Source organism: Dama dama, chromosome 16, assembly GCF_033118175.1.
Source record: "Dama dama isolate Ldn47 chromosome 16, ASM3311817v1, whole genome shotgun sequence".
NCBI classification, from domain to species: Eukaryota; Metazoa; Chordata; class Mammalia; order Artiodactyla; family Cervidae; genus Dama; species Dama dama.
Window position 1 is genome coordinate 32,149,827 of NC_083696.1, and position 26,089 is coordinate 32,175,915.

The 26,089-nt window shown below is 33.8% G+C and overlaps 1 protein-coding gene across 3 annotated transcripts in view; it reads left to right on the plus strand.

Annotated features, from left to right (window-relative positions):
- The window catches only part of AGTPBP1 (ATP/GTP binding carboxypeptidase 1), a 180,513-nt gene that overhangs the window by 56,275 nt on the left and 98,149 nt on the right, over window positions 1-26,089 (plus strand). For all 3 annotated transcript variants that reach the window (XM_061163732.1, XM_061163733.1, XM_061163734.1), the window contains 7 exons: window positions 2,207-2,270; window positions 2,666-2,812; window positions 5,268-5,399; window positions 7,085-7,178; window positions 14,668-14,705; window positions 17,439-17,647; window positions 19,178-19,355. In XM_061163732.1, coding sequence (XP_061019715.1) covers window positions 2,207-2,270; window positions 2,666-2,812; window positions 5,268-5,399; window positions 7,085-7,178; window positions 14,668-14,705; window positions 17,439-17,647; window positions 19,178-19,355 — 862 coding nt within the window. The remainder of the gene's footprint in view (window positions 1-2,206; window positions 2,271-2,665; window positions 2,813-5,267; window positions 5,400-7,084; window positions 7,179-14,667; window positions 14,706-17,438; window positions 17,648-19,177; window positions 19,356-26,089) is intronic.

Genomic DNA, 26,089 nt, shown 5'->3' on the forward strand with positions numbered 1-26,089 from the left:
ACATTTTAGGATAACAAGATTCGAATTTAACAATAGAAAGATCCTACCAGACCCACTCCCATAACGTGCATTCTAAGAACAGGATTAGTCAGGTTTTCAAGAAGGAATGCTTCCCTGGTGGCTCAGATGGTAGAGCATCTGCCTGAAATGCGGGAGACCCGGGTTTGATCCCTGGGTTGGGAAGATTGCCTGGAGAAGGAAATGGCAACCCACTCCAGTATTCTTGCCTGGAAAATCCCATGGACGGAGGAGCCTGGTAGGCTACACTCCACGGGGTCACAGAGTTGGAGAGGACTTCACTTTTACTTTCAAGAAGGAGAAATTGTCCTCAAGCAGGATACATTGTTGTTATATAATCCTTAGTACAGAATTTGAACTGAGTTGTTTGTTGTATAATAATCAGTCCTGGGCTTAAAGAAAGGACAAAAAAAGTTTTATGTTACTAAGACTAAGGAATGTAGAGGAAAAAAAAGTCCTTTCCTCCTCCTTGAGAATTCCAGACCTCTTTCCCCTCAGGAACCCCCCAACTTCTTATCAACCTGCCTAAGAATTGACTCTCTTATTGGAGTTGACTTTCAATACCTTATTGTGTTAAAGTGGGGTGTTAAAGTCCCCTACTCTTAAGTATTGTCAATTTCTTCTTTTGTGTCTGTTAGTATTTGCTTTATATTTTTAGGTGCTGTATATTGAGTGCATATATGTTAATGAGTTTAATATCCTCTTTTTGTATTGTTCCTTTTATTATTATGTAATTCCCTTCTTTATCATTTGTTTTACAAGTTTTTTGTCTGATATGTATATTGCTACTCATACTTTTTCTGTTTGCTCCTGTCTCAATTTATTGAAGTCAGCAGAGATGGGAGGTGGTGAATTACAAATGGGAGACTTATCTGGATAAGGCCTAGAGATAACAGTGTAACTTCCATTCAGATTTCAGTGGCCTGAACTCAATCACATGTTCCAAACCTAATTACAAAAGAGCTGGAAAATGTGGTTTGGCTGTGTACCCAGGAAGAAGATAAACACATAGAAATATTGCTCCTGTAACAGTCCATTCTTTTCTTTAATAAACGTTTGTCTTTCATTCTTCCAACTTCATCCCCAGTGAATCAGTGGTCCAGTTAATGATGCCCTCAGTGCTGAGACAAAGGTCTCTGCTTAATGTGTGGTCCTCTTTCTATTCTCGATTTGACTTTTTGGACCCATTAGTTTCTGCCCTAAGATGGTGAAGCAGAGACAGTATTTATTCCTTTTTGGAAGGAGTTAGAACAAGAGTTCCATTCTAGGCACTGATACACTGCAGTTCTGAAATTTGTCTAAATAAACACTGTAAAATCCTTCTATTCTGAGATCAGGCAGTTTCTTGAATAGGCCACAGTTCTGTTGTCTGTCTATTTTTATTTATCCAAACATTGCTTTTATTAAGAGAAATATAACCAGATTACAGTGTTTAAACGTTTTCTCTTATTAGATTGTTTGTCCAGACTTTGGAAAATATTAATAATTACTCTTCAACTTTACTGGTAGGAATGTAAATTGCTCCATGAAGAGCAAGTTAATAATACCTATCAAAATAAATGTCCATATCATTGACCCAGAAATTCCAGGAATTTCCCATGTACAATTGTGCTTGCTTCCCTGGAAATGTATGTACTTGGTTTTGGTTACAATTTTTTAATAGCAAAAGATTTTAAATATTTAAATGTCACATTGATAGGTGCTTACCAATGGCATTGCCGTCTAGTGGAATATATCAGGTAGAATTATATCATTTGGAGATATCTATGTATAAATACATATTTACATGGATTTTCTGTATTTACATTATCTTGCTGGATATGCAAAAAATTGATAATGCAGTTACTTTTTGAGAGGGGAACTCAGTGACTGGTTAGTCACCATATATACATTGTCATGCCTTTTATATTTTGATACATTTATTTGTATTATCTACTTGGTAGAAGTTGATGTGTCCAAATGACAAATTAATTCCTGTTGATATTAATAGCTCAGATGATCTGCAAAAATTTTTAAGAGCAGTAAGACGAGACTGAAGTGATGTTTGAGAATAGTGAAAACCTAAATACATTTATTCTTAGAGAAACCAAAAAGGTCATCTGTGAATGTAGGTAGTTTCCAACAGAGAGAAGTTTGGGAGTCACAGACTTATAATGTTTTAATAAAGCAAATAAACTGTTTATTTCAGAACACAAAAGATCTTCAAACTACACTTAATATCTTGAGCATTCTTGTTGAGCTGGTGTCAGCAGGTAAGTTTTTGTTTCTTTTGGTCTATTTCTATTTGTAAATAATGATAAAAAATGTATCATGTATACTTTGGAATTTTCTGATTCTCATACAGAGGCTATTCTGAGTGTTGGAATTTGGAATCCAAAATGTCATACTCTTTGTTGTTGCTTTGTTTTTGATATCTTCCAGTGTCCCTCAAACCCATGTGGTTTAGAGCCTTGAACATGAATTTTGCATCGATGTTTATTTACTGTCTGTGCTATTTTTTAATTAATATAAAGTAAAATTTTAGTTTGATGTTATTTGTTTGCTTTCTGAAGTCATCACTTTTACTTGAATGCTAACAAGGTGCGATATCTAATATATTATGGAAGAATTTGTGGTTTGAACAGATTTCTTTCAAAAACCTTTTTAGGTGGAGGTCGAAGAGCGAGTTTCTTGGTCTCCAAAGGTGGTTCACAAATATTGTTACAGTTACTTATGAATGCCAGCAAAGAATCGCCCCTGAATGAGGAGTTAATGGTGCAGATTCATTCCATTCTTGCAAAGATTGGACCGAAAGGTAAGGGTTTCACTTGCATGACTATCAAGTGGAACGACTTTTGTTACGTTGGTTCTGTGTGCCTTGAAACTGGTAAACTTTAAAATCTAAAATTTTACTACTTATTCTTAGCCTTAGTTAGGAATGCTCTTTATAGTCAAATAGTGACCTGCACAAATTGAGGATCCTAAATTCCCACGTATTTCTATTGCATGTGATGGAAAAAGGAAGAAAAAAATGTGTCAGAATCAGAAATGTGTCTTGGTATGTGTGTGTTTCTGGCATGTATATGTTATAAAGGATACACATAACGTGAATATTGTTGAGGCTAGAAGGAGGGAGTGTGGGTGGGAATGCTTTGAGGAACATAGATATAAAACATGTTTTCTTTTCATTGTTGTTCAGTCGTTAAGTCATGTCTGACTCTTTGCGACCCCATGAATTGCTGCGTGCCAGGCTTCCCTGTCCTTCACTACCTCCCTGAGTTTGTTCACACTCTTGTTCATTGAGTCAGTGATGCCATCCAACCAACAGTGATAGTCCTGTCTCAATGCTTAAAAAGCTTACAGACTAGTTAAGATCAAAAGAGATATAAAAAATTGTAAGAGTGATTTATTTATTGTAATGTTGTGTTAGACATACAAAATATTGAAAACTACAAATTGAGAAAACATAGGCTATAAAACAGAGGAGGAAGCTGATTTAGGTTAGATTAAAAGAGAAAAGCATTCTTTGACTAGAACCTAAGCTCAGTGTATAGTTGTCTGTCTGCCCAGAGATTGAAATGACTCTCTAAATTCTTCAGTAGTGACTTTTTAAGGGTTCTGCCATTGCCTTGTGGCTTTAAACTTTAAAGTATTTGGCTAAAGTGCTTTTTCTAAAAAGTGTCTGAAAATGTGTGTACAGTTTGTATACTTATGTGTATTTCATGCATATCTTTTTGTATTGTATGATATTTATTTATTTATTTATTTTTGTATTGTATGATATTTAAATAATACTGTTAATAATCATTGTCTTAAGGTATCTCTGAGATGACTTTAATTTTTTAGGTATCTTAGGGACCTTAAGACTTAAACATATATTCAGTTTATTTAAGAAACATGTTAGCTCTTTCTTATTTTTTTAAACTCTTATATTTGAGATTTAAGGGCTACTTTCTGAAATTTTTTTTGAAAACAAAAAATAAAATGAGAAAACCTTTTTGTATTGGTGAATATTGTTATATCATGCTTCCTCCTCTATTTAAAACCAGGTTATCTTTCCTGTGCTTTTCATTAAAGCGTGAAGCTTTCATTATCTTTCTTGTGCTTAAATTAAGATATTGTTTAATTTATATTTTTATTTCTTTAATGTCCCTTGTAAGTTGTAGTTCTTTTAATATTTTCCTCTATACTTCTAAATTTTTGCTGTTTCCTTTATTATTTGTCCTAGTTTTACATTTTTATATTATTCAATTATATTTGAATTTGTTGGGTGATTTTCTAACTTTTTTATTTTTCCCTTATGAGCTGAGAATAATTTTCCCTTAGGAATGTTAGGTTTCTTGACTTACATTTTCTGTTGTTGATGAAATAACTTTGCTTGCTAGTCTTGCTTACTTTCTTTGTTAAAAATCTTAACATTCTTAAATTCTTGTTGCCCAGATTTTTTTTTTATTATTTTAATCTCTTCCTAATAATAAAAATCAAGAACTTTCTTCTCTTCCTTTTCTTTGTTAAGAATTAGCTCCCTCTAGAAATTTATTTGATAATATTTTTTAGATTATTTTCTAATAAGCTGTTCATTTTTTCATTATATTGTTTTATGGCTTCCCCAGTGGCTCAGCAATAACAAATTTTCCTGTAATGCAGGAGCCATAGGAGACTCAAATTCAATCCCTGGATCGGGAAGATCCCCTGGAGGAGGGCGTGGCAACCCACTCCAGTATTCTAATGCCTGGAGAATCCCCTTGGCAGGGAGTCTGGTGGGTTACAGTCCATAGGGTTGCAAAGAGTCACTACTAAAGTGACTTAGTATGCATGCACACATATTCTAAGTCAGAAAACAGTATGGTTAATATTAAGTAAATAATGTTGGTAATGTACATTTAGATTCTTTGCAATTCTCCTTAACCTTGTGATGGCATTCCTTGGACTGTGTTAAGCTGGAGAGACTTTCCTGTGTAGGGTGGATCAGTTAAGTTATTCCTTTCAATAATAGTCGAAGTGTTGGGCCACTCCAGCCTCTGTTGCCCTGCCCTGTCATCCTACCTGCCCCTTACTCCTTCTTTCAAGCCATGTTTTAAAAATGTAAGAAGTATTAAAATATATAATAAAATGATTACAGCTTTAGTTATTTCAGGTCAACTTTATATTAATAGTTGATAATATGCATTCATAGTATTAATTTTAGAAATTCCATTTTTTATGACATTTTCATTTTATTCAAAAGTTACATAGGAATAAATTATGTTTGTTCATTTATTTTTAAACAGACAAAAAATTTGGAGTGAAAGCTAGAATTAATGGAGCTCTAAATATAACCCTGAGTTTGGTCAAACAGAATTTGCAGAATCATCGCTTGGTTTTGCCTTGTCTTCAGCTTTTACGAGTATATTCTGCCAACTGTAAGTATTTCAGAGAAGCTTTTAGTTAGCTCAATGTTGTGACATTAACACATAATGAAAATTTTAAAGTACTTTAACTCCATAAATCTCTAAAAGTTGTGGGCAAGGAACGAGAATATTTAATATGGCTCTTTGTAATTCTAACCACTCCCTCAAAGGTGATGTATGTAAGAAGGTGAATTGACGAAGTCTTAAGAATTCTCATTAATTCCCCCTATTTGTAAAGGTATGTAGTGAGGCTGATGAGTAGGCAGCCTGTGGAAAAGATGTTGAAGAATATCAGAGTATTGACAACTGGAAAAACTGCTGCACCTAATTGGATTTTTACAGATAAAAGGAAAATTGAGAATGAAGGAATGCGGTGGCATAGACACCTGGAGCTAATTATCTTTAGCAATCAATAGGGAAGTAGCAGAACCAAAAATAAATAGGACAGGAGCCTCTGAGGAAGCTGTAGAGAGTAGTGATCAGAGAGAGAGCCTCAGATGAAGTGTCTCCCAACATAAACACACTCACACCCACGCCCACACCCACTCTCCCAGATGAAGTGTCTCACAACACACACACACACACTCTCTCTCTCTCTCTCTCTGTCTCTCACTAATATAATATTAGGTCTCAACCCCTGAGGTATGGATTTTCTTTCTATTCCCTGACTATGGATATGAGATTGGAATGGTTAACAAGACGCTTGAGATTGAGATTGTAGAGTACATTTTATTGTAAGAACATCATTGCAAAGTAATGATAATCTCAGTGGTAGGTTTGTGTGTATGTGTGTGTATTTATCTATTGTCAGTATCTATACTTTCAAAGTATAGCTAAAGGTGTGCTCAGAGAAAAATAGTTTTGAATACTTAGTTAACACTTAGGTAAATAAAAAGAGCATAAGAAGATTAATGAATTGGCTGTTTACAAAGAAATTAGGAACAGAGCAATAAACATAAGGAAAGTAGAGAGGTGAAATAGAAAAAATACATTATAAAATTTTAAAAAAATCATTAAAAAATAAAACAATTGGATTAAAAATAGATGAGCCACTGAATTCCCCAATTAAGGAAAAAGACAAAACAGACTAAAATTAGAAGCGATGATGTAGCGATAAGCAGATACAGAAGAAATTAAAATCATCAAAAACTTCAGGGATTACATTTTTAGGGCATTTTATTTCATTAAGCACCAGGAGGCTAGTAAATGGTATATCTATAATTTTTAAATAATATTTCTTCAAGATTGAAAATGTTAGGCCCGGTTTTCTGGTTAGGTAATTGTTTGCATGTTCTGTCTAAAGCTGTGACCTGTTTTTGCCTACTGCAGTCGCTTTAATTCAGGTCCTCATGACTTCTCACTTAGACCACAGCCATCTTTCCGACAGTGCTGTTAGATCTGACCTGCGTCTAAAATCTGACCTGCAGATCTGATTTGTTGTTGCTTTTGGGCAATTCCCTATAGTTGAAAGAACAAGTTCTAGGAACTTTCATAATTTATTTACTTCTTTTCCCACTTCATCTTCCCATTGGCATGCCTTTGAAGTATCAACTAAGGTGGACTTTATGAGAGACATAGAGTTCACATTTACTTAAATGTGAAAAAGTTTGTATGTTTTTCAGCCGTGTGCCACATGTATAAACATTTCTATCCACTGAAGTTTTTAAATCACTTTACATCTTTTTTCCCCTTCCCAGCTGTGAATTCTGTATCTTTAGGGAAAAATGGAGTTGTGGAATTGATGTTTAAAATCATCGGACCATTTAGTAAGAAGAATTCCAGTCTTATGAAGTGAGTAAATGTTTTAAGTGTAAATAGAAGTATGCCCTTGGTTATTTTGGGCCTTATCATCCTAATCTGTACAGTGAGATGGTTGAGTTCAGTTGTGTCTAGGGTCCTTTCTTAGTTCTTAGTGATTTAATTATGATAAAGATTTTCTTTAGTATAAAGTTTAATCTTCAAAAATATATCAGAATTAGAAAACTAAATTTACAGTCTTATAGAAATTTAGACTTTGAATATTCCTAGATACTATAATAGGAAAAAAGACCTTTACAGAGTATCACTCATTCAGAAACATTTATTGAGTGCCTACTATATTCCCTACCCAATTTTATAATCTTTTGATGACTGTTTCCTTCATTCTCACAGTTATCTGGATATATTTTAAATTTATATATTTCTTTTTTGTCAAATAATGTCATTCTTTTTCTTATTTGAGATATGTGTATATATATGTATGTCTCAAAATATATATTATATATATTTATGTTTGTGTGTATATGTATAGATATATATACACACACCCACAAATGTATATATAGATAGTTACACTCATTTATGTGTCTTTCAACCTCAGAACTTGAAAGCATTTTCCAGTTATTTCATTATATTTAGTGCTTTCTTAAGCCATTTTAATGGTCATTCTTTTAAAAAAATTATTTTGGAATTTTTCAAACAAGTATAGCATTTACATTATATTAAACTAATTATCTTGAATTATTTGTATTAATTACTTATTATATTCAACAATTATTAATTAACATTCTGCCATTTTTGTTTCATTTGTCCCCCCTCCCACACTTTTGTGTTTCCTAAAGTATTTTTAAGCAAATCCAAGATGTTATTTATATATATATGAATTTCTGTAAGCAAGTACCAGGTATTTTCTCATTTTTCCCTTAAATACTTCATTATGTAACTCTGCTAAATAGGGACCTAAAAATAGCCATAATACTATAATCATACTCAACAAATGTATTGATTGCTTAACACAATCTAAAATTCTGTGTGTCTTCTCTAGTTATCTCAAAATGCCCTTTTACAATTGGTTTGTTTAAAACAAAGTACACAGATTATTATATTTACCTCATTATATTTAGGAAATTTCCAAATCTACACACAAATAGAATAATGAACCCTGATATACCCATCAGTCAATTTCAACAGTTGTCAACATTCTGCAGTTTAAATTTCATCTTTCCCTTCTTTGTCTCCCTCCTACCAGTATGTTAAAGCAAGTATCAGCCATGACATTTATTCTGTTAATTCTTTAGTATTATCTCTATCAGACAGTTTTTCCTATTAGTGTTACCAAAGTATCATTTCTTTGTTCAACAATAGTAATAATTCTTTAAGATCATCTAATATCTTCTGAATGTATAAGAAATGTCTTTTTTTTCTTTCTTTCTTTTTTTTTTTTACAGTTGTCTTGCTCAAATCAGGATCTAAATAAGGGCTCTACATTCTGTTTGATTGCTAAATCTTGTAATCTTTTGCAGTCAGTAACTATCCCCTGTCCCTCTGTTTTTTGTTTCTGATTTATTTGCTGAAGGACCTGGGTGACATCTTATAGAATGCTGCAACATAGATTAAGATGACTGTATCCTGGGATCTTTTAGCTTGTAGGTATACTCTTCAAATTTTTTGTAGACTGATGGAGCTTGAGGCTTAATTAGATTTTGTTTTAATTATCAAAATATTTCATAGGTGGTGCTTGTTCTCTGTTTTGCATTACTTAAAATTGTTGAGTTGAAGTGGTCCATCTTTCACCTGATCACTTAGCAATATTTCATGACATTGCTTAGATCCATTATTTCTTAAAAATGTGCGAAATAATGACTTTTCTAATTTTCTCATTCTTTTTACTTCTATTAGTTGTGAATCTTTTATAAGGAAAAACTTGTCCACAATAACTATTCATAGGCTAAATTTTGCAAATGAATCAGGTTCAGAACATACCCAGTCTTTTCACCCTTTCTTAATAAAGGTCAAATATTTAGCTTGTTCCCTTCTTGAAAATGGGAGCTTACTTGCACATATAATTAGTTATTAAGTATTTGGGATGACAACATATTTACTTATATAAAGATTATACAGTCTTAGAGCATCTGATGTAATGTGACAAGATAAAAGAAAATGATTGTATCACAATTAGTAAGACCAACTTCCAGAATAGGTGCAGTGAATGGACTCTGGAAGCAGGCAGAAACTGGATTTACATGTTAGCTCTGTCACTCACTGGCTTCATGATATGAAGTCACCTAACTTTTAAAAAAAGTATTTATTTATAGCTGTGCTGTATCTTCGTTGCTGCACAAACTACTCTCTGGTTGTGGTGTGCGGGCTTCTCATTGCGTGGCTTCTCCTATTGCAGAATGTGGGCTCTGGTGCACGTGGGTTTCGGTAGTAGTGACAGGTGGGCATAGTAGTTGCATCTCCAGGGCTCTAGAGCACAGGCTTAATTGTTGTGGCACATGGGGTTAGTTCTGCGGCATGTGAGGTCTTCCCAGACCAGGGATCGAACCCATCTTTCCTGCAGTGGCAGGCAGATTCTTCACCACTGAGCCACCAGGGACGCCCCAGTTACCTAACTTTTTATGCCCCAGTTTCCTATTTGTAAAATAGTAGTATTTGTGCCTTTGGAGAAGGAAATGGCAACCCACTCCGGTGTTCTTGCCTGGAGAATCCCAGGGACAGAGGAGCCTGGTGGGCTGCCGTCTATGGGGTCGCACAGAGCTGGACATGACTGAAGCGACTTAGCAGCAGCAGCAGCAGTATTTGTGCCTATATCATAAGATTGTTTTGAGGGTTTAGATAATTCCTGTAATTAGCATAGTGCCTGTGTTAATGCAGTGTAATTAGTTTAGGTAAGCAGTGTAATTTATGCCTTTCCTCTTTTTGATTTTTAAAGTACTTCATAATTAATTTTTATCTAATGACTATGATCTCCTACTTAAGATCTAAATTAACCTATTATAACCCATTACCAAATCTAATATAAAATGTTCCTAGGAGATAAGAACATTTTACAGGTATCTTTATAGTATACAACATGATATATTTCTAAAACCATGTAGAAATCAGTGGGTCTAAACTTCTGAGAAAGGAACGTCATTATCTAAATTATCCCTTCATTCTTTTCTCTGTGTTTTAAAAAGAACACCTTTTTTAAACTTTACTTAAGGATAAAACATTCATTGACCAGACATCTGTATCATGATTCCTTTATTATTTTGAATAATCATAGGGTCTCCCCCCATAATTAAACAATCTCAACATCTAGAGATTTGTGTCACAGTTCTTCCTGTCCTTAAATAATACCCTGCATTTAGTTGAAGAAGATTGAGGATTATTATTTATGTTTGAAGAGCGATGCTTCCCCTTTAGATTTCCTTTCCTTTCCTTTCCAGTTTTAGGTTTTGGATTTAAACATTGTTAATCTACAAGGAAGCAACTCTGAATTTATTGTAACGCTGTCATTTTGAGTTTCCCTGTAGGTTTGGAGGGGCCTCCCAGGTGGTGCTAGTGGTAAGGAGCCTGCCTGCCAGTGCAGGAGACATAAGAGACACTGGTTTGATCTCTGCGTTGGGAAGATCCCCTGGAAGAGGACATGGCAACCCACTCCAGTATTCTTGCCTGGAGAATCCCCATGGACAGGGGAGCCTGAGCCTGTCAGGCTACAGTCCATAGGGTTGCAAAAAGTCACACATGACTGAGCAACTTAGCACACATAGGTTTGGAGGTTATTGCAAGGATTGACCTCCCAACTTAAATAATGAGTAAACTTTATGAGTACCTGGGGCTTAAGCTTTTCCTCCTTCACTGCTCTTAAATGAATAAGCCATAGATTGCTTTTAAAGTCACTGTTAGCTGTGTTATGCTGTGTAGGACTTAAGAAGATTGGAAAAATATGTAAGCAAGTATAAAATATTGGTGCTGAGAAATTCTAATTAACATAATAAAATTGTGCATTTCAATAAATATTTTTCTGTAACTTTTTGGTGACTATATTATAAATTCATACAGACTTATAAGTGACATAGAATTTCAGAAATTCCTTTGTGCTGAAGTTTTAAAAAATATCTTTAAAATAACATCTTGGTGAGACTATCAAGATGACTTTACACCAAACTTCATAATTTCTTTTAATCTAGTGGAGCTATGGAACAGGCAGGATGGGAAGAAGGAATTGGGTGCATATCCCAGTTTTGCCAGTGTGAAGAATGAGCATCAAGAAAAAAACATATAATGTAAGGCTTAGAAAATGTCAGAGCACTTTTGTTTGGTAAACATATGTTGTAAATAACTGCTGGTAGGGAGAAACATGTTTCTGAAAGTGCTCTTACGATTTTTTAAATTTTAATTTAGAGAAATGCAAATCAAAACTATAATGAAGTGTCACCTCACACCAGTCAGAATGACCATCATCAAAGAATCTACAAATAGTAATTGCTGGAGAGGGTGTGGGGAAAAGGGAACACTCCTGCACTGTTGGTGGGAATGTAAACTGATAACAGCCATAATGGAGAACAGTATGGAGATCCTTTAAAAAACTAGGAATAAATCTATTAACACCATATGACCCAGAAACCCTACTAGTGGGCATGTACCCTGAGAAAACCAGATTCTAAGAGACACATGTACCCCAATGTTCATTGCAGCACTATTTACAGTAGCCGGGACATGGAAGCAACCTAGATATATATTAAGAGGTGAATGCATAAAGAAGATGTTGTACATACATACAGTGCAATATTAGCCATAAAAAGGAACAAATTTGAGTCAGTGGTAGTGAGCTGGATGAACCTAGAGCCTGTTAAGTAAAAAGTGAAATAAGTCAGAGAAAAATGAATATTGAATATTAATTCATGGATATGGAATCTAGAAAAATGGTACTGATGGACATATTTGTCGGGAAGGAATGGAGACAGAGATGTGGAGAATTTGTGGACACAGCAGAGGAAGGAGAGGATGGGATGAACTGAGCAAGCGGCATTGCACTGACATTTATACACCATTATGTGTAAAATAGATAGCAAGTGAGAAGTTATTACATAATGTAGAAGCCCATCTGAAGCTCTGTGATGACCTAGAGGGTGGGATGTGGGGAGGAGAGGGTGGCTCTAGAGGAAGAGTGTTGGCTTCTGGATTTTGTCTTGTTTAGGAAAATCTATCCTACCCAAATAGTATGAGATTTTTCTTTAGTGTTTTTTCTAATATTAGAGATTTATTGTCTCTGGAGGCTGAAGTTCAAAATCAACTTGTCAGCAGGGCCAGTGTTCCCTTTGTGGCCTGTAGGGGAGAACCTCTCTTCATCCCTGGCTTTCGATGGCTTGCTGGCAGTCCTTAGGGTTTCTCTGGCTTGTAGCTTCAACATTTCAATCTCTAACTGTGTCTTCATATGGTGTGCTCTCCTTGTGTGTCTGTCTTCGAATAGTCTTCCCTCTTTTTACTAGAGCATCAGCTTTGATGGATTAAGAGCAGTCTATTCCAGCATGGCTTCATCTTAATTATATCTGCAAAGATCTTGTTTCCAGATGAGGCCATATTCTGAGGTGCTAGGGGTTAGGACTTCAGCATATCTTTGTGGAGGAGACTGACATTTCTGATTTCTTAATTTTCTTTCTCAGCAACCATTTTAGTCATTTTTCATCTCACTTAGTTTTTATGTGACCCTAGGCATATTATATTCTGAAATCTTTAGTGTCTTTATTTATAAAATGTGCCAATTCTAGAGACTAGGATTAAAAAAAAAGTTAAACTAAAAAGCACGTACAAATATAAAACATGTATAAGGCATTTAGAACAATTTTTGGCATTTGTCAGGTCTTGCTGAATGAAGTCTTCTTTTCCATTTTTTCCCCTAAATTGCCGTTTTACTTAGAAGGCCCATTTAGTTCTATATTTATTTCTGACCAATTTGAAAGTCATCCTTATTCTGATAGTTTACCATCTTAAGTGCTAATTACTGTGTAATTGATTGCAAGGTTATGCAGTTTCTTACTGATGAATCAGTGCTCTGAAAATTGTTTTAATTTTATACTTTTCATTTACTTTTAACATGCCATTACCAAAACTGCACATTGTTTTGAGAAATTTAGTCATATGAATTTATATTTTTTAGGGCACAAACTTTTGCTTTTATTTTCCAAATGTTATCATAAATAAAATTTTATATGATTGCTTTATTTGTGTAAGTAAACCAAAGTGTAATTGTTAAGGGCTTGCTCTAGAGGGTAACAATAATGAGCATTTATCATAAATGCGCACTTTTGTGCCTAGTCCTAGATTATTGTTTCAGGTTTTACGGTGAACACTATCCATCCTAAATCTTCTGAGTCATTTTAAAAGTTATCATCTGATCATGCTATGGTGTGCAGCTTTATTAATTTTATTCCCTTGTTTTCAGTTTTGTTTTCTTGAGTAGATATTTTTGGTTTTAATTTCTTATTTTTCCATAGATGTGTATATTTTATTACATTATCAAGATAGTAAAATATTCTATGTAAGAGTTAATTTTATTTTCTAATTTTATAACCATGAAGAACCTGCTACTGTGGGTATCTAGTAGGCATTCAACAAATCCTTAATGATGAGTGAAATGCTTAAATTTGAAAGTATACATATTTATATGCAAATTAATTATCCTTATTGAAATCTTACTAAGAGGTATGTAGTCTTATATTTTTAAAGTTCCTGAAAGTAAGTACCATTTCTTCAGTAACTCATTTCTAAAAAAAGTATTTGAATTAAAGGTTTTCCACAGTGATGTTATATGTATTTTTAAAGGTACTAAATGGTATTGATTTCACTGTGTGTAACTGCATATTTATGTTCAAAGGCAATCTAAGTGCTCTACTAGGCAGTAAGAATTTTTGAGATATGAATTAAGTCATTGTTCTCTTTGGTGCTATATGGCTGAAAAATGTTAAGGGCTCGTACATCCTCTCCCTAATCTCCTTGTTCCAAAATATTTTACATTTGTTACCACATTAAATTTTAGGATTATTGCTTGATAGAACTAACATACTTTGAAGTCAGATAGCTATGAATACCTATAGAATTTTGTAGTTATAAACTCTGTGTTAAAACTTGTTTTTGTTTTAATTTTTTTGTGACTCCGAGTCTGATTGTTAATAGTATTCCATTGTGAACTCTGACCCAGTCAGAATAGTATTCCTTTGTGAACTCTGGCCTAGTCAGATACAGGTACAATGATTCCATTCATCTAACCTCTTATATGAAGACTTAAGCATTGTTAATTTTCTTCTTTTTCTTTCCTTAAACATTTTCTGGTGCTTCTTTGTTGATATTTCCTCATAACCAATTTTAACCTGAAAGAAGTGAGGCATGCAGAGAGGCACCATGTGTAATTGAGTATCCCAGGAATGACATTTGGAGTAGATACTGATTACTTATCTGAAAAGATTGTATGACTTTACAATTGTAGATTAATTTTACTAGTTTTGTTGTTGTTTGTGTTTTCTCATGTTGACAGGGTTGCTTTAGACACTCTTGCTGCATTGCTAAAATCAAGTAAGTTTTTAAATACTAGAAATACTAGATACTGTTTTTCTGAGTATTCTAACTGCTATTTTAAAGAAACTGGAAATGTAGATTTAGTTTACGGTTATAAAGCTTGTTCATAATAATTTAACGTCAAAGTTGATTTTATCTTTTAGTGCAGTTGATTGATGTGTAACTAATGTCATTTATGTCTACTGAGCTCTAACTTGTTTATCAGTATATTTCTATAATTTCTTCAAGTATATTGACTTCCTTTCTCTAAGTTACTTATATAAACATAAAACCTTGTTAGTAGGGAAAAGTAACATGTAAATACAATATAGTATCATTTTGAAAAAGTGACCCTAACATGGCCTTGAGGACATTTACCATGAAGAGTATCTTTGACAACTACTATCTCTATATAATGTATGATTTTCAATTAGAACCTCCTTATTAGAAATTTTATTTCTACCATAAATTCAGATTTGTAACATTAAAAATGGCTTAATGTACATTTAGAGTTTATTGAATGCATTTAGAAACTAAAGCATTGTTTTTTTTAATCTTTGAAATTGAAGCATTGGAGGAAATGTGTCATACGTTGCTTTTGGAGAGTAACCATCTACATTATGTGGATCTGTCTCTCCATGATACTCAGTATCTATATTTTAACTATTAATTTTTAAAATATATTTTAAATATTAATTTTGTTAGCACTCCCATTCTCACTGGTTGATTAAATTAACATTTTATTTAACCATGATAACATTCAATCCTAAAGATCTAGGTTGATGGCTTTTGATGTTATTTTTCCCCAAAACTGTCTATCAAGGGTGAGACCACCTTGCCCTTAAGTTTGAATTATGAGAAGAATTGTAAGAAATGATTAATTGATTGAAAATCTGATAATTGATAATGATTTACTAAAAAAATAACCTTAGGTATTAGTATTATAGCTGCTATATTCAGTTGACAGTTTTGTCCTTTAGATGTGTAGTATTCAATTAGATTAGCTATATAGCTTTGTTTTCATGTAGATTAGCTGTATAGCATTGTTTTCATATATGATGTGATAAACCGTAGACCAAGATTAGAATACTTGGATTAATTTCAGAGATATCTGTAGCCTTGCTTTCATGTGGCCACCCTGCCTTTGTTGTTCAAGGCGTTTAAACATTAATTTTTAAATTAATATAGGCGTATATTTTTGATTTAGAGTAGATTAAAGTAGCCATTACACTAAATTTTTATTAAACCTTACTAATTTGCAGAATCACTAATGACAAAGTCACTAATTCTAAGTCAGGAAAAACTAAAACATAAATTTCAAGGGTTTATAGAAATCAGTAAGCTACAATGACTGAAATGCTGATATCTTCAGTTTTAAATAATAATCTTTCTTTTACTCCCTCCCTTCTTCTCCTTCAGAGGAGGATGGTAGACAAGCATATCTGGTCAAAAAGTAACTGACAAATAGAATGACTCTTGATTGCAGATAGCTTTGTACTTCTCTTAAGGGTCACTCACTATGTTTGTGTTATGGGCAAGTTTCTTATTTGGCCTTCAATGAAGAATTTAAATATTTCTCGTAAATACCATTTAGGCCTTTGGGAATTCCACTGGAAACACAGTTTGTGATAGGAGTTTCAGTGATTGTAATGTCTTTTAAGAGAATCATTCTTTTAAGACATTATGATAGTAATATCTTTTAAGTATTGTTGGTGATACTAAAAAGCTAGTAAGCTAAAGGCTTATATATTCCAACTGGTGTAAACAAGAAATATATATATATATATATTTGTTTAAAATACATGAAACTATTGTTAGTTAGAACTATTTGAACTTTTTATAGATCGCCATCCAGCACCACTTGGGTGTGCCAGTGATAAGAGGGCAAGAGAATGTGAAATACCAACTCGCCTGAGGTTGTTTAGTTAGGAATACCAGTCTCTTCCTAGTCTGTGTTTACCTATAAAATGTCAGGCTCATGGCATGAATATTCAGATAATGCAGCAGTAAGGCTGTGCTGCTTGTAGTTGGCTGCAATACCAGTTTTAAATGTGCTAATACACACGTAAAACATAGGTAAAGACCCTGAGCTCAGCAAACTTCTTAATGCCCTCTTAGACATTATGTTCTGATATTAGAGAGCTGGGAGAAACTCATGGGGGTAGGAGGGGTGCTTTCTTTTGTGAAAGGTCTTTAATACCTCTGTTGTGTGTTTGGAAGAGCTAGTTTGCTTTGCCTGATAGCCACACCTTAGCAAAACCAGTTCTTCTAGACACAGAATAGAGTGTGCCTACTTACAAAGTTAATTTCACACAAAGATTGTAATGGAAGTTGCAATAATGATAGTGGCTTTTAAGAAAATCATAGTCACAACTAGTAAGTTAAAGGCTTATTATATTCCTTTTGGTGTAATCAAAGTTAGCATATTAATAGGTTTTAAAATATATGAACGTTTCATTAGTATTAACATTTGGAAAGATACAACCTTAATTGTATTAAAGATATTTTGATATTTGTTTACCTCAAAACAATAGATAGGCAGATTTCTGGAAAATTGTACTTTGCTATCTGGAACTTGTCATGTTTATTTTGTTACCTAAAAAATATTTAAATACGTGGTTGCCATAGTTTTTCTTGGAAAAAAGGAATTATAAGAACTCATTACAATATTATGGTTATGTTTTCAATTTGACTTTATCAGTGTCTCTTATTATTTTAAAAATTTTCTTTTTCAATTTTTTTTTGTTAAAGAAACTAATGCCAGGAGAGCTGTAGACAGAGGATATGTCCAAGTCCTTTTAACAATTTATGTAGATTGGCACCGCCATGATAATCGGCATAGAAACATGCTCATTCGAAAAGGAATTTTACAGAGTTTAAAAAGTGTTACGAACATCAAGTTGGGAAGAAAAGCATTTATTGATGCCAATGGGATGAAAATTCTTTATAACACTTCGCAAGTAAGTTTTTAATTTTCTTCCTGTTATTATCATAATCTATTAATGATAGGATTGGTTCTTAAGGAAACTTAGTATTTCTAAAAGTACACAGTATGATAGATATATTTTAAAAATTTGAAAACCAAAGGGCACAATCATTTCTCACATGTGACCTTAGACTAAGTTTGAGAAAGTACTTAGTGTATATCTCTGCAAGATGAGATTTTTTTTTTCCCCCATAGGTAGAAGGAAGATGTATAAATCTCTTCCCTGGGCAGGAATGGATTCCATATAGGCACATTTTCTAAGGTGTGCTGTTATCTATACTCAGTTTTGTATGTTCCTTTCATAAATATTCATTAATCCTTTATGACTGGTAAGGGAGGTATGTTAGTTGTGAGTGTTCTCTGTGTCTTTTTTTCTGGAGAGAATATTTTTAAATAGTGAAGGTACAAAAGTGAAATTTGGAGTTAGGGATTCTGGTTCTGCCAGCCATTGTACGCATAAACCTTCTCAACAGTATTCTAGGTTCTGTAGAGGGCGCTCGATGACGGGGAGTGGGGATGTTGCAAAGTAACTCTTTTATTTTTATAAGACTAGTTATTAGAATGAAATCTGTCTTCTTGAAAATTCAAGCCAGTCATCTTGATTGTGCCCTCTTGGTCTTACACATGATAGCTAATCTTTTTGTGGGAGTAGTTAAGATATGTGAATACACATTTTATGTTAACTCAGCTTTTTCTATTGTAGATCAGTCATATGCACTTATTTTTTTACTATTCCTAAAATAGACAGTATATGAGGAGAGATTGGGTGATGGTTTATGCCACTTCACATTTCTGAGTCTTAGTTTTTCAGCTGTTTTGACAGGTCAGATGTGAAGATTTCTGTTGAAAATTGCACAGGTTATCAAAGTGCCATTTAAAGCCATCTAAGTGTCAATTGTCAATAATAACAGTGTTATATGAATTAGTTTCAAATGTCCTGTTCAAGAGCCCTTCTTAAGATTAGATACCAGGATAGTAGATTAAATTCTTAAAACTTAAAATTGTGATATTCAGGCTATTCTTTTCAAAGTTGAACAGCTAATTTATTAGAGGTGCTATTGCATGATAACTGATAGAATTCTGAGAAAGGCTCAGCTAAATTCACATTCCTTTTTATTTCTTACACCTTTCTTAATTTGTGAATTTTTCTTCTTTTTTTCTTTATCCATTACATTTTTATTTTATGCCCTAGGCTTGCTAAAATGCTCCCTAAATCACTCATAGCTATTAGTGCTTTGGTGACTTCTGGAACCAAACATGGTACTGATTTCTGTTAAGTTAAGATGTGTGAGGAAAATTGCTGCCAAGTTTGCCATATGAGGTTCTTACAAAGAGATATTTCAAATTAGTCAAAGCTACTTTATAATTAGGTTAAAAATACTGGGTTTTGTGATGTTTGCCTTTTGAAAAGTATTAACACATTATTTTCTGAAGTAGTATAAAATTGTTTCACTTATTCACCAAAGGCACATTATCTGTTTTCTTTTCTTTTCTTATAAAACAGGAATGTTTGGCAGTAAGGACCCTTGATCCTCTTGTCAACACCTCCAGTCTGATAATGAGGAAGTGCTTTCCTAAAAATCGCCTGCCGCTCCCAACGATTAAAAGTTCTTTCCATTTCCAGTTGCCTGTTATTCCTGTGACCGGACCTGTGGCCCAGCTCTACAGTTTACCTCCTGAAGGTAGGACCACATGCTTCTTGCTGGCTTCCCGTGGTTATTGGAATTGTGTGACTTTATCTATTTTTGCTTTTGTTCATCTCCCTAGCAAAAGAAGGCTTTAATGAACATGATATGCTTTCAAATTACTTTTTAGTTAATAAATATTTCTTCAAATAGAAGAAATTAAGGTTGAGTGGTTAAGGGAAGGAATGTGGGATATGCTACACGTGTGTTAATGTGAATTGTGAAAAACTGTCAGCACCACGTAGAAACAGTATTTGATAGCTTATATAAATTTTCAAAATATAAGACTGTATAAACATTCTTATAAATGTTTAGGTAATTATATTTGAGCCTACATTTGTAGCTTTTTAATGAAATTCATTTTTTAAAAGTTAAAATGCCTAATCACTAAACAAGTTACTGTTTATGTTCAACAAAACTTGCACCATTACTTCAGTTCAGTTCAGTCGCTCAGTCCTGTCCGACTCTTTACGACCCCATGAACCGCAGCACGCCAGGCCTCCCTGTCCGTCACCAACTCCTGTAGTTTACCCAAACTCATGTCCATTGAGTTGGTGATGCCGTCTAACCATCTCATCCTCTGTCATCCCCTTCTCCTTCTGCCTTCAATCTTTCCCAACATCAGGCTCTTTTCAAATGAGTCAGCTCTTCGCATCAGGTGGCCAAAATATTGGAATTTCAGCTTCAACATCAGTCCTTCCAATGAATACCCAGGACTGATTTCCTATGGACTGGTTGGATCTCCTTGCAGTCCAAAGGACTCTCAAGAGTCTTCTCCCAACACCACAGTTCAAAAGCATCAATTCTTCTGTGCTCAGCTTTCTTTACCTGATAGAAAATACAAAATTATCATAAATTGAATCTTTGTCATTTTGGTACAATACTGTGTACAAAGCAAAGGAAGTAAGAGATTATACATCTTAATGGGAGGACAAAAATGCAGAATTTTTTTGATAAGAGCTAGCAAATTAAAGAGAGAAAGTAATCTAGGCTATTAAGATTTCTAAAGTACTTCCTTGTTAGTTGATCACTATTTTTTAAAAAAAAGATCTTTTATTTATAATTAAGAGCAATTCTTTGAAGTAAGTGATTTAAGAGAATTTTTTAAGTAAATTTAGTTTTTTTATTGTTGATATATCACAGAGTATATTCTTATGATTTCATTTCTAAAGTAGTTATTAAAGTAGTTTAGTCTACACAGAATATCAAAATGGATTATTTACAAACTTCCTTTAAAAGGTATAAAAGTCTAAGACTAAGTCTGGGACTTGATTAAAGATAGCTAAGTAAAAGTAGTGATCTAATTCCATTCCATTCTTATTCCATTTAAAATCACCAACAGACTTTATAAATAGAGGAAAAAAAAACTGTACTGAATCTGAAAACTTGATAAAAGGAGCATTCTCATGGAATAAACATAGGATGTGCAACAAACGTGGTGGAGAAAAGAATAGATTAAAGAAGAGTGTCATCTCTAATTCACCCTTCTATGAAATGCAGTATCTCTGGCTTTGGATTGAAGGTCAGACTGATGTATCACTGAAGTAGAGATGGTTACTTGTATCAACTAACAAGCCTTCAGGAAGATGTGAGGGAAGGGTTCTAATGACACTTGAATAGAAAAATGACACTTGCATACAGAAAACACAATTTTTTCCCTCTTCATCACTTTCTCACATATCAGGCTTCATTACATTTATCAGTTTTCGTTATTTTTTATCTTCCTCAGTTAGACTGTAAATTCCATGAAGATAAAAATGTTGTTTTCTCCTTCACTTTATCCTCAGCATCCATTAGATTGCATGAGACATAATAAATGTGCATTTTAACATTTGTTAGTGAATGAATTGAACTGGCCACAAAACTTATTCTCTTGAACATTTAATGCCAAAAGATAATGAAGCAGCCTCAATCCTTGGGGATTTGAAGGAAAAGAGTTCTTACTCAAGATTTCTGAATGCTTATTAGTTGCCACTCATATGTAAAGGTGACATATTCTTAGATATGCAAGGGTACAGAAGCATATTGCCCAGGTCCCCTTCCTGAAATAATTACATGAAATATTACTCCAGCCAGGCTAGTGATGAATTAAGAAATCAGGCTTGCAGAAGACATGGTAGTAGAGTAATTGTGTTTAACTTTGCAAATTGTTAAATTATGTAATACTAAATAGTTGTTCTACTGTTATTTTGAAATATATCAACTAATTTTTGATGAAAGATAATATACAGCTGTCACAAACTAGGTCTTTTAATAATTTATATTCATATATAGTTATCAATATTATAATATTGGTATATTTATAAAATGGTAATTATAGAAATAGTGGCCCAGATATGTGTTTTAAAATGTAAAAGTAACATCTAGAACAGAGATCTGTAGGCTAGGATCTACTGAACCATAGGTATCCATGGTTCTTAGTTTCTAGACTAAGTCCAGTTGTAGACCGAGTTCCTAGTTGAGAGACTAAGAACCCTTTGAAATTCTATATAAAATTATGTGTATGTTTTTCTTGGAAAAAATTCTTGAAGTGCTGCTATAGAAAATCAGGAAGACTTCAAAGATGTACAAAATCCTGAGAATGCTGAATGCAAAGCAAGAACAAGCAAATCAGTTTCAGTAATAAGATATCTAAATGGATAAAATATTCCCAGTAAAAAAAGAGCCCCTCTGATTGGGTTAAAAACAAAATCTAAGTAGCAGATAGATCCTGGAAACTCTTGAAATAGTAAGATTGAACTCTTAAACCGATTGGCAACTGTGTATCTGTTATTCCCAGCTCAAAACAGGTGAGGAAGACTTTACTACCCTACAATATATACATAGAGAACAAAATGTTTAAAACAAGATAGCAAATGCGATTTTATGCAAAGTAGATAATAACATGTGCCAAATACTAAAACAAAGATAGATAAAGCTATAATTATTGCTAGAAACACAGCGTTAGTGAGTGATTTTAATGTGCCTTAAGTTCTTGGTAAGTTATAAAGAGGAGAGCCAGTCAATGTAAGTGGCGGTAAAGATACCTCCTATTAATACATTTGAAAATATATTTGAAATGGACAATATTTTATGGAAATATAAAAAACTAAAATTGACTTGGGCTTCCCTGATAGCTCAGTTGGTAAAGAATCCTCCTGCAATGCAGAGACCCCAGTTTGATTCCTGGGTTGGGAAGATCCTCCAGAGAAGGGAGGGATAGGCTACCCACTCCAGTATTCTTGGGCTTCCATTGTGGCTCAGCTAATAAAGAATCTGCCTGCAGTGTGGAAGACCTGGGTTCAATTCCTGGGTTGGGAAGATCCCCTGGAGAAGGGAAAGGCTACCCATTCCAGTATTCTGGCCTGGAGAATTCCATTGACTGTGTAGTCCATGGGGTTGCAAAGAGTTGGACACGACTGAGCAACTTTCACTCAAAATTGACTTACATAGTAGAAAACCTGCAACTGAGTATGCAATCAAGTTGTCTTCAGTGAAGATATCAAACAGTAGATTATTTCTCTCAACCTTCAAGAAATTTTCCTATACTTTATTTTCCAGAGCATGGGAAATAAAGAGAAGTTTAGAAACTAGTATGATGCTGAAATCAAAACCTGAAACAATTTACAGATCATTGTCACTAATGAAGATAAATATAAAAATCTAAAATATTAGCAAATTGAATTGAGCAGCATTTTGAGATATAAGACACTTTGACAACGTAAGGATTATTTTAGAAAGTAAGTTTATTGAAATATTAAGACTTTAATGAAAATTTATCAATATGTCAAAGAAAGGGAAACAGTGATTATCTTAATAAATGCCATGAAAGGGGTTGATAAAAATTATTATTAGTTCCAGATTAAATCTCTTAATGAATCAAGGAATATTTCCCAAGCTGGCTGAGTATTATCTAACTCAGATCAGTAACCAACATCACAGATAGTTATGAAGTGTTAGAGGAAGCGTCTCTCAACCATTATTAGTTAACATTGTTTTGAAAGCTCTAGTGAGATAAATAAGACAGGGAAAGGAAAGATACTAATCATTAAAAGAGTGAGATAAAAGTTATATCAGTGTCTGTGGAGGATGTTGCTGTTTATGTAGAAATCGAAGCAAATCAATTATAAAATGTATCTTAGACCAAATAAAAGTTCAGTGAGGTACTATTTACAAGATAAGTGAATAAAATTCACTAGCTTTCCTCTGGGTGCATGTGTATGTTTATTTGTGTATGAATTTGATACACATGCGCACACAATAACCATTAGAAAACACAAAGAGAAAGATCACATTTTTAAGAGCAATAGGACCAACAAAATAAATCCTATTGGAATATACATTCCAAAACCTTATGGCAAGTGCTGACTCATACCTTTTATTATACCATACAGATATTGTGTAATATACCTAACTGATTTCCTGTTGATAGCCATTTTAGTTCTTTTTCCCCTGTATCTTTGTCTTTACTATAAATGATCCAAGAACATTTTGAAAATTAACAAGGATGATTTATATTCCCTGCTTTTAGTTGTGAGATTAAGTTATTAATGTAATAATTGATTTTTAGTGCTGATGGAATAAAAATAGATCATTGGAATAGAAAAGAACGTCTTAGATACACTAAGCTATATGGCATTTCACATCTGGAGTAGGAAACCAAAGGAAAATGCCTATAAAGGAAGATATTTGACAGGTTTGATTAAAAATTGAAAACAGGGAGGTGGGAGGGGGGATCGGGATGGAGAATACGTGTAACTCTATGGCTGATTCATATCAATGTATGACAAAACCCACTGAAATGTTGTGAAGTAATTAGCCTCCAACTAATAAAAAATAAATAAATTAAAACTGAAAAAAAAAAAATTGAAAACACATTTTCTCTCTGATGCTGAACTGCATTTTCCCTTCTTCCTATCCAAGGAGTTGTCTTTCTTGTTTGCAGTAGGCTTTTCTGAAGTCAGTTCCTTCTTTTTTCCTAACAATTCTTTTTCCAAATATCATTTCCTCTGTTTATCTGGGACTAACTGCTGTCAGTACATTGACATAAATAGACCCGGTTACCATATGCAATATAAATAGTACTTTTTTCAGTCTTATTTCCAAAAGGATTTAGAGCGATTTGCTTACTGTATTAGTTGGGATAGATTGAGCTGCTGTTACAGTGACCCAGTATAGTACCCTCGTCACTTGAGCAGCAGTAGTAATAACGGACATATTTATAGCATATACTCATCACCTGGCACATTACATGTATTAACTCCTTTAACTCTCCCAACAATACTATGCATGGGTATCTCCATTTTATAGATTAGGATAGTGAAAATGAAAGTGTTAGTCTTAGACAAAAATAACTTAGGTAACTTGTTCAAGGTCACGTAGTTAATAAATGGAGGAGTCAGGATTTGAATTAGGTATTCTGTCTCCAGAGTCCATTTGCTATATAGCCATGAAATAGATTTTTTTTCCCTCTCACATATCTATTCAGAAGATGGGCAGGTCAGGTGATCCTGGACAGTAGGTATCTGTCCACCATGTCATCAAAGGAAAAAGATTCTGTTTTCATCATTTCCTATGGTATTTTCCTTATGTGCATGTGGAAAATGGTAATGAAAGAAAATGGAGGGCAGTTTCTTTTTTAAAGAATGTGACCTGGAGTTTGTATTGACAACTTTGCCTCACATACTGTTGGCCAAAACTTAGTCATATGACTGTAACTACTGTGAAGGGGGCTGGAATCTATAACCTCTAGCTAAAACTCAGAGGTTTGGATACTGAATTGAAAGAGAGAACAGATACTTGGAGAGTGGAAAGGAGTTTATAATCTTCACTATAATAAGTCACATTGGAAGTAGAGGTAAAAAAGTGTCTAAAAGAAGGTTACATCAGCAAGATGGAGGGGTAGAAGGTTCCAGTGCTCACCTCCCCTGCAAATACAGCAAAAACAATAAATAACAAATGAAAATATGATGAAAATACGTCACAGGTAGCTCTGGATTTGAATGAACAAGCATCAAAAACCCCGTAGAGCTGAAAACCCAAGATTGGCCACACAGAAAATTACAGGGGGCATTTTATTTCTCTCACTCGATCTCCCAGTCCAGGGCAGTTTGGCATCAGGAAGGTTCTCCTCAGTAGAGTTTTTCCCACGGAGAGCAGAAGAACCCCAGTGAACCTCACCACTGTGCATCTCTTAGGTCTCTTACCACCTGCCAATGCAGGTGGCTTCTTTACCACTAGCACCATCAGTAACTGAACTTAAAAAATGGAGATCTGGGAGCTATCTGAAAAAGAATTCAAAATGATTAAGGAAGCTCAGATAATTCAAGAGAAGACAGATTAACAGTTCAGTGAACTTAGGAAAACTATACATGAACAAAATGAGAATTTCAGTGAAGAGAAAGATATCATAAAAAGAACAAAACAAATTCTGGACCTGAAGAATGCACTGAATAATGCAGTAGAGAACTTCAGTATCAGGCTTAGTCAAGCAGAGGAAAGAATCTGTGAACTTGTAGACAAATCTCATGATATTATACAGGCAAAGGAGAAAAAAGAAATTAGAAAGAAAAAGACTGAAGAAGGCTTATGTGAATAATGGAACACCATTAAATGAAACAACATCTGTGTAATGGGAGTCTCAGAAGTAGAAGAGAGAGAAAGGGAGAAAAAGCTTACTCTAAAAAATAATAGCTGCAGACTTACCAAATCTGGTGAAGGTATGGCTATCTAGGTGCATAAGCTCAAACATT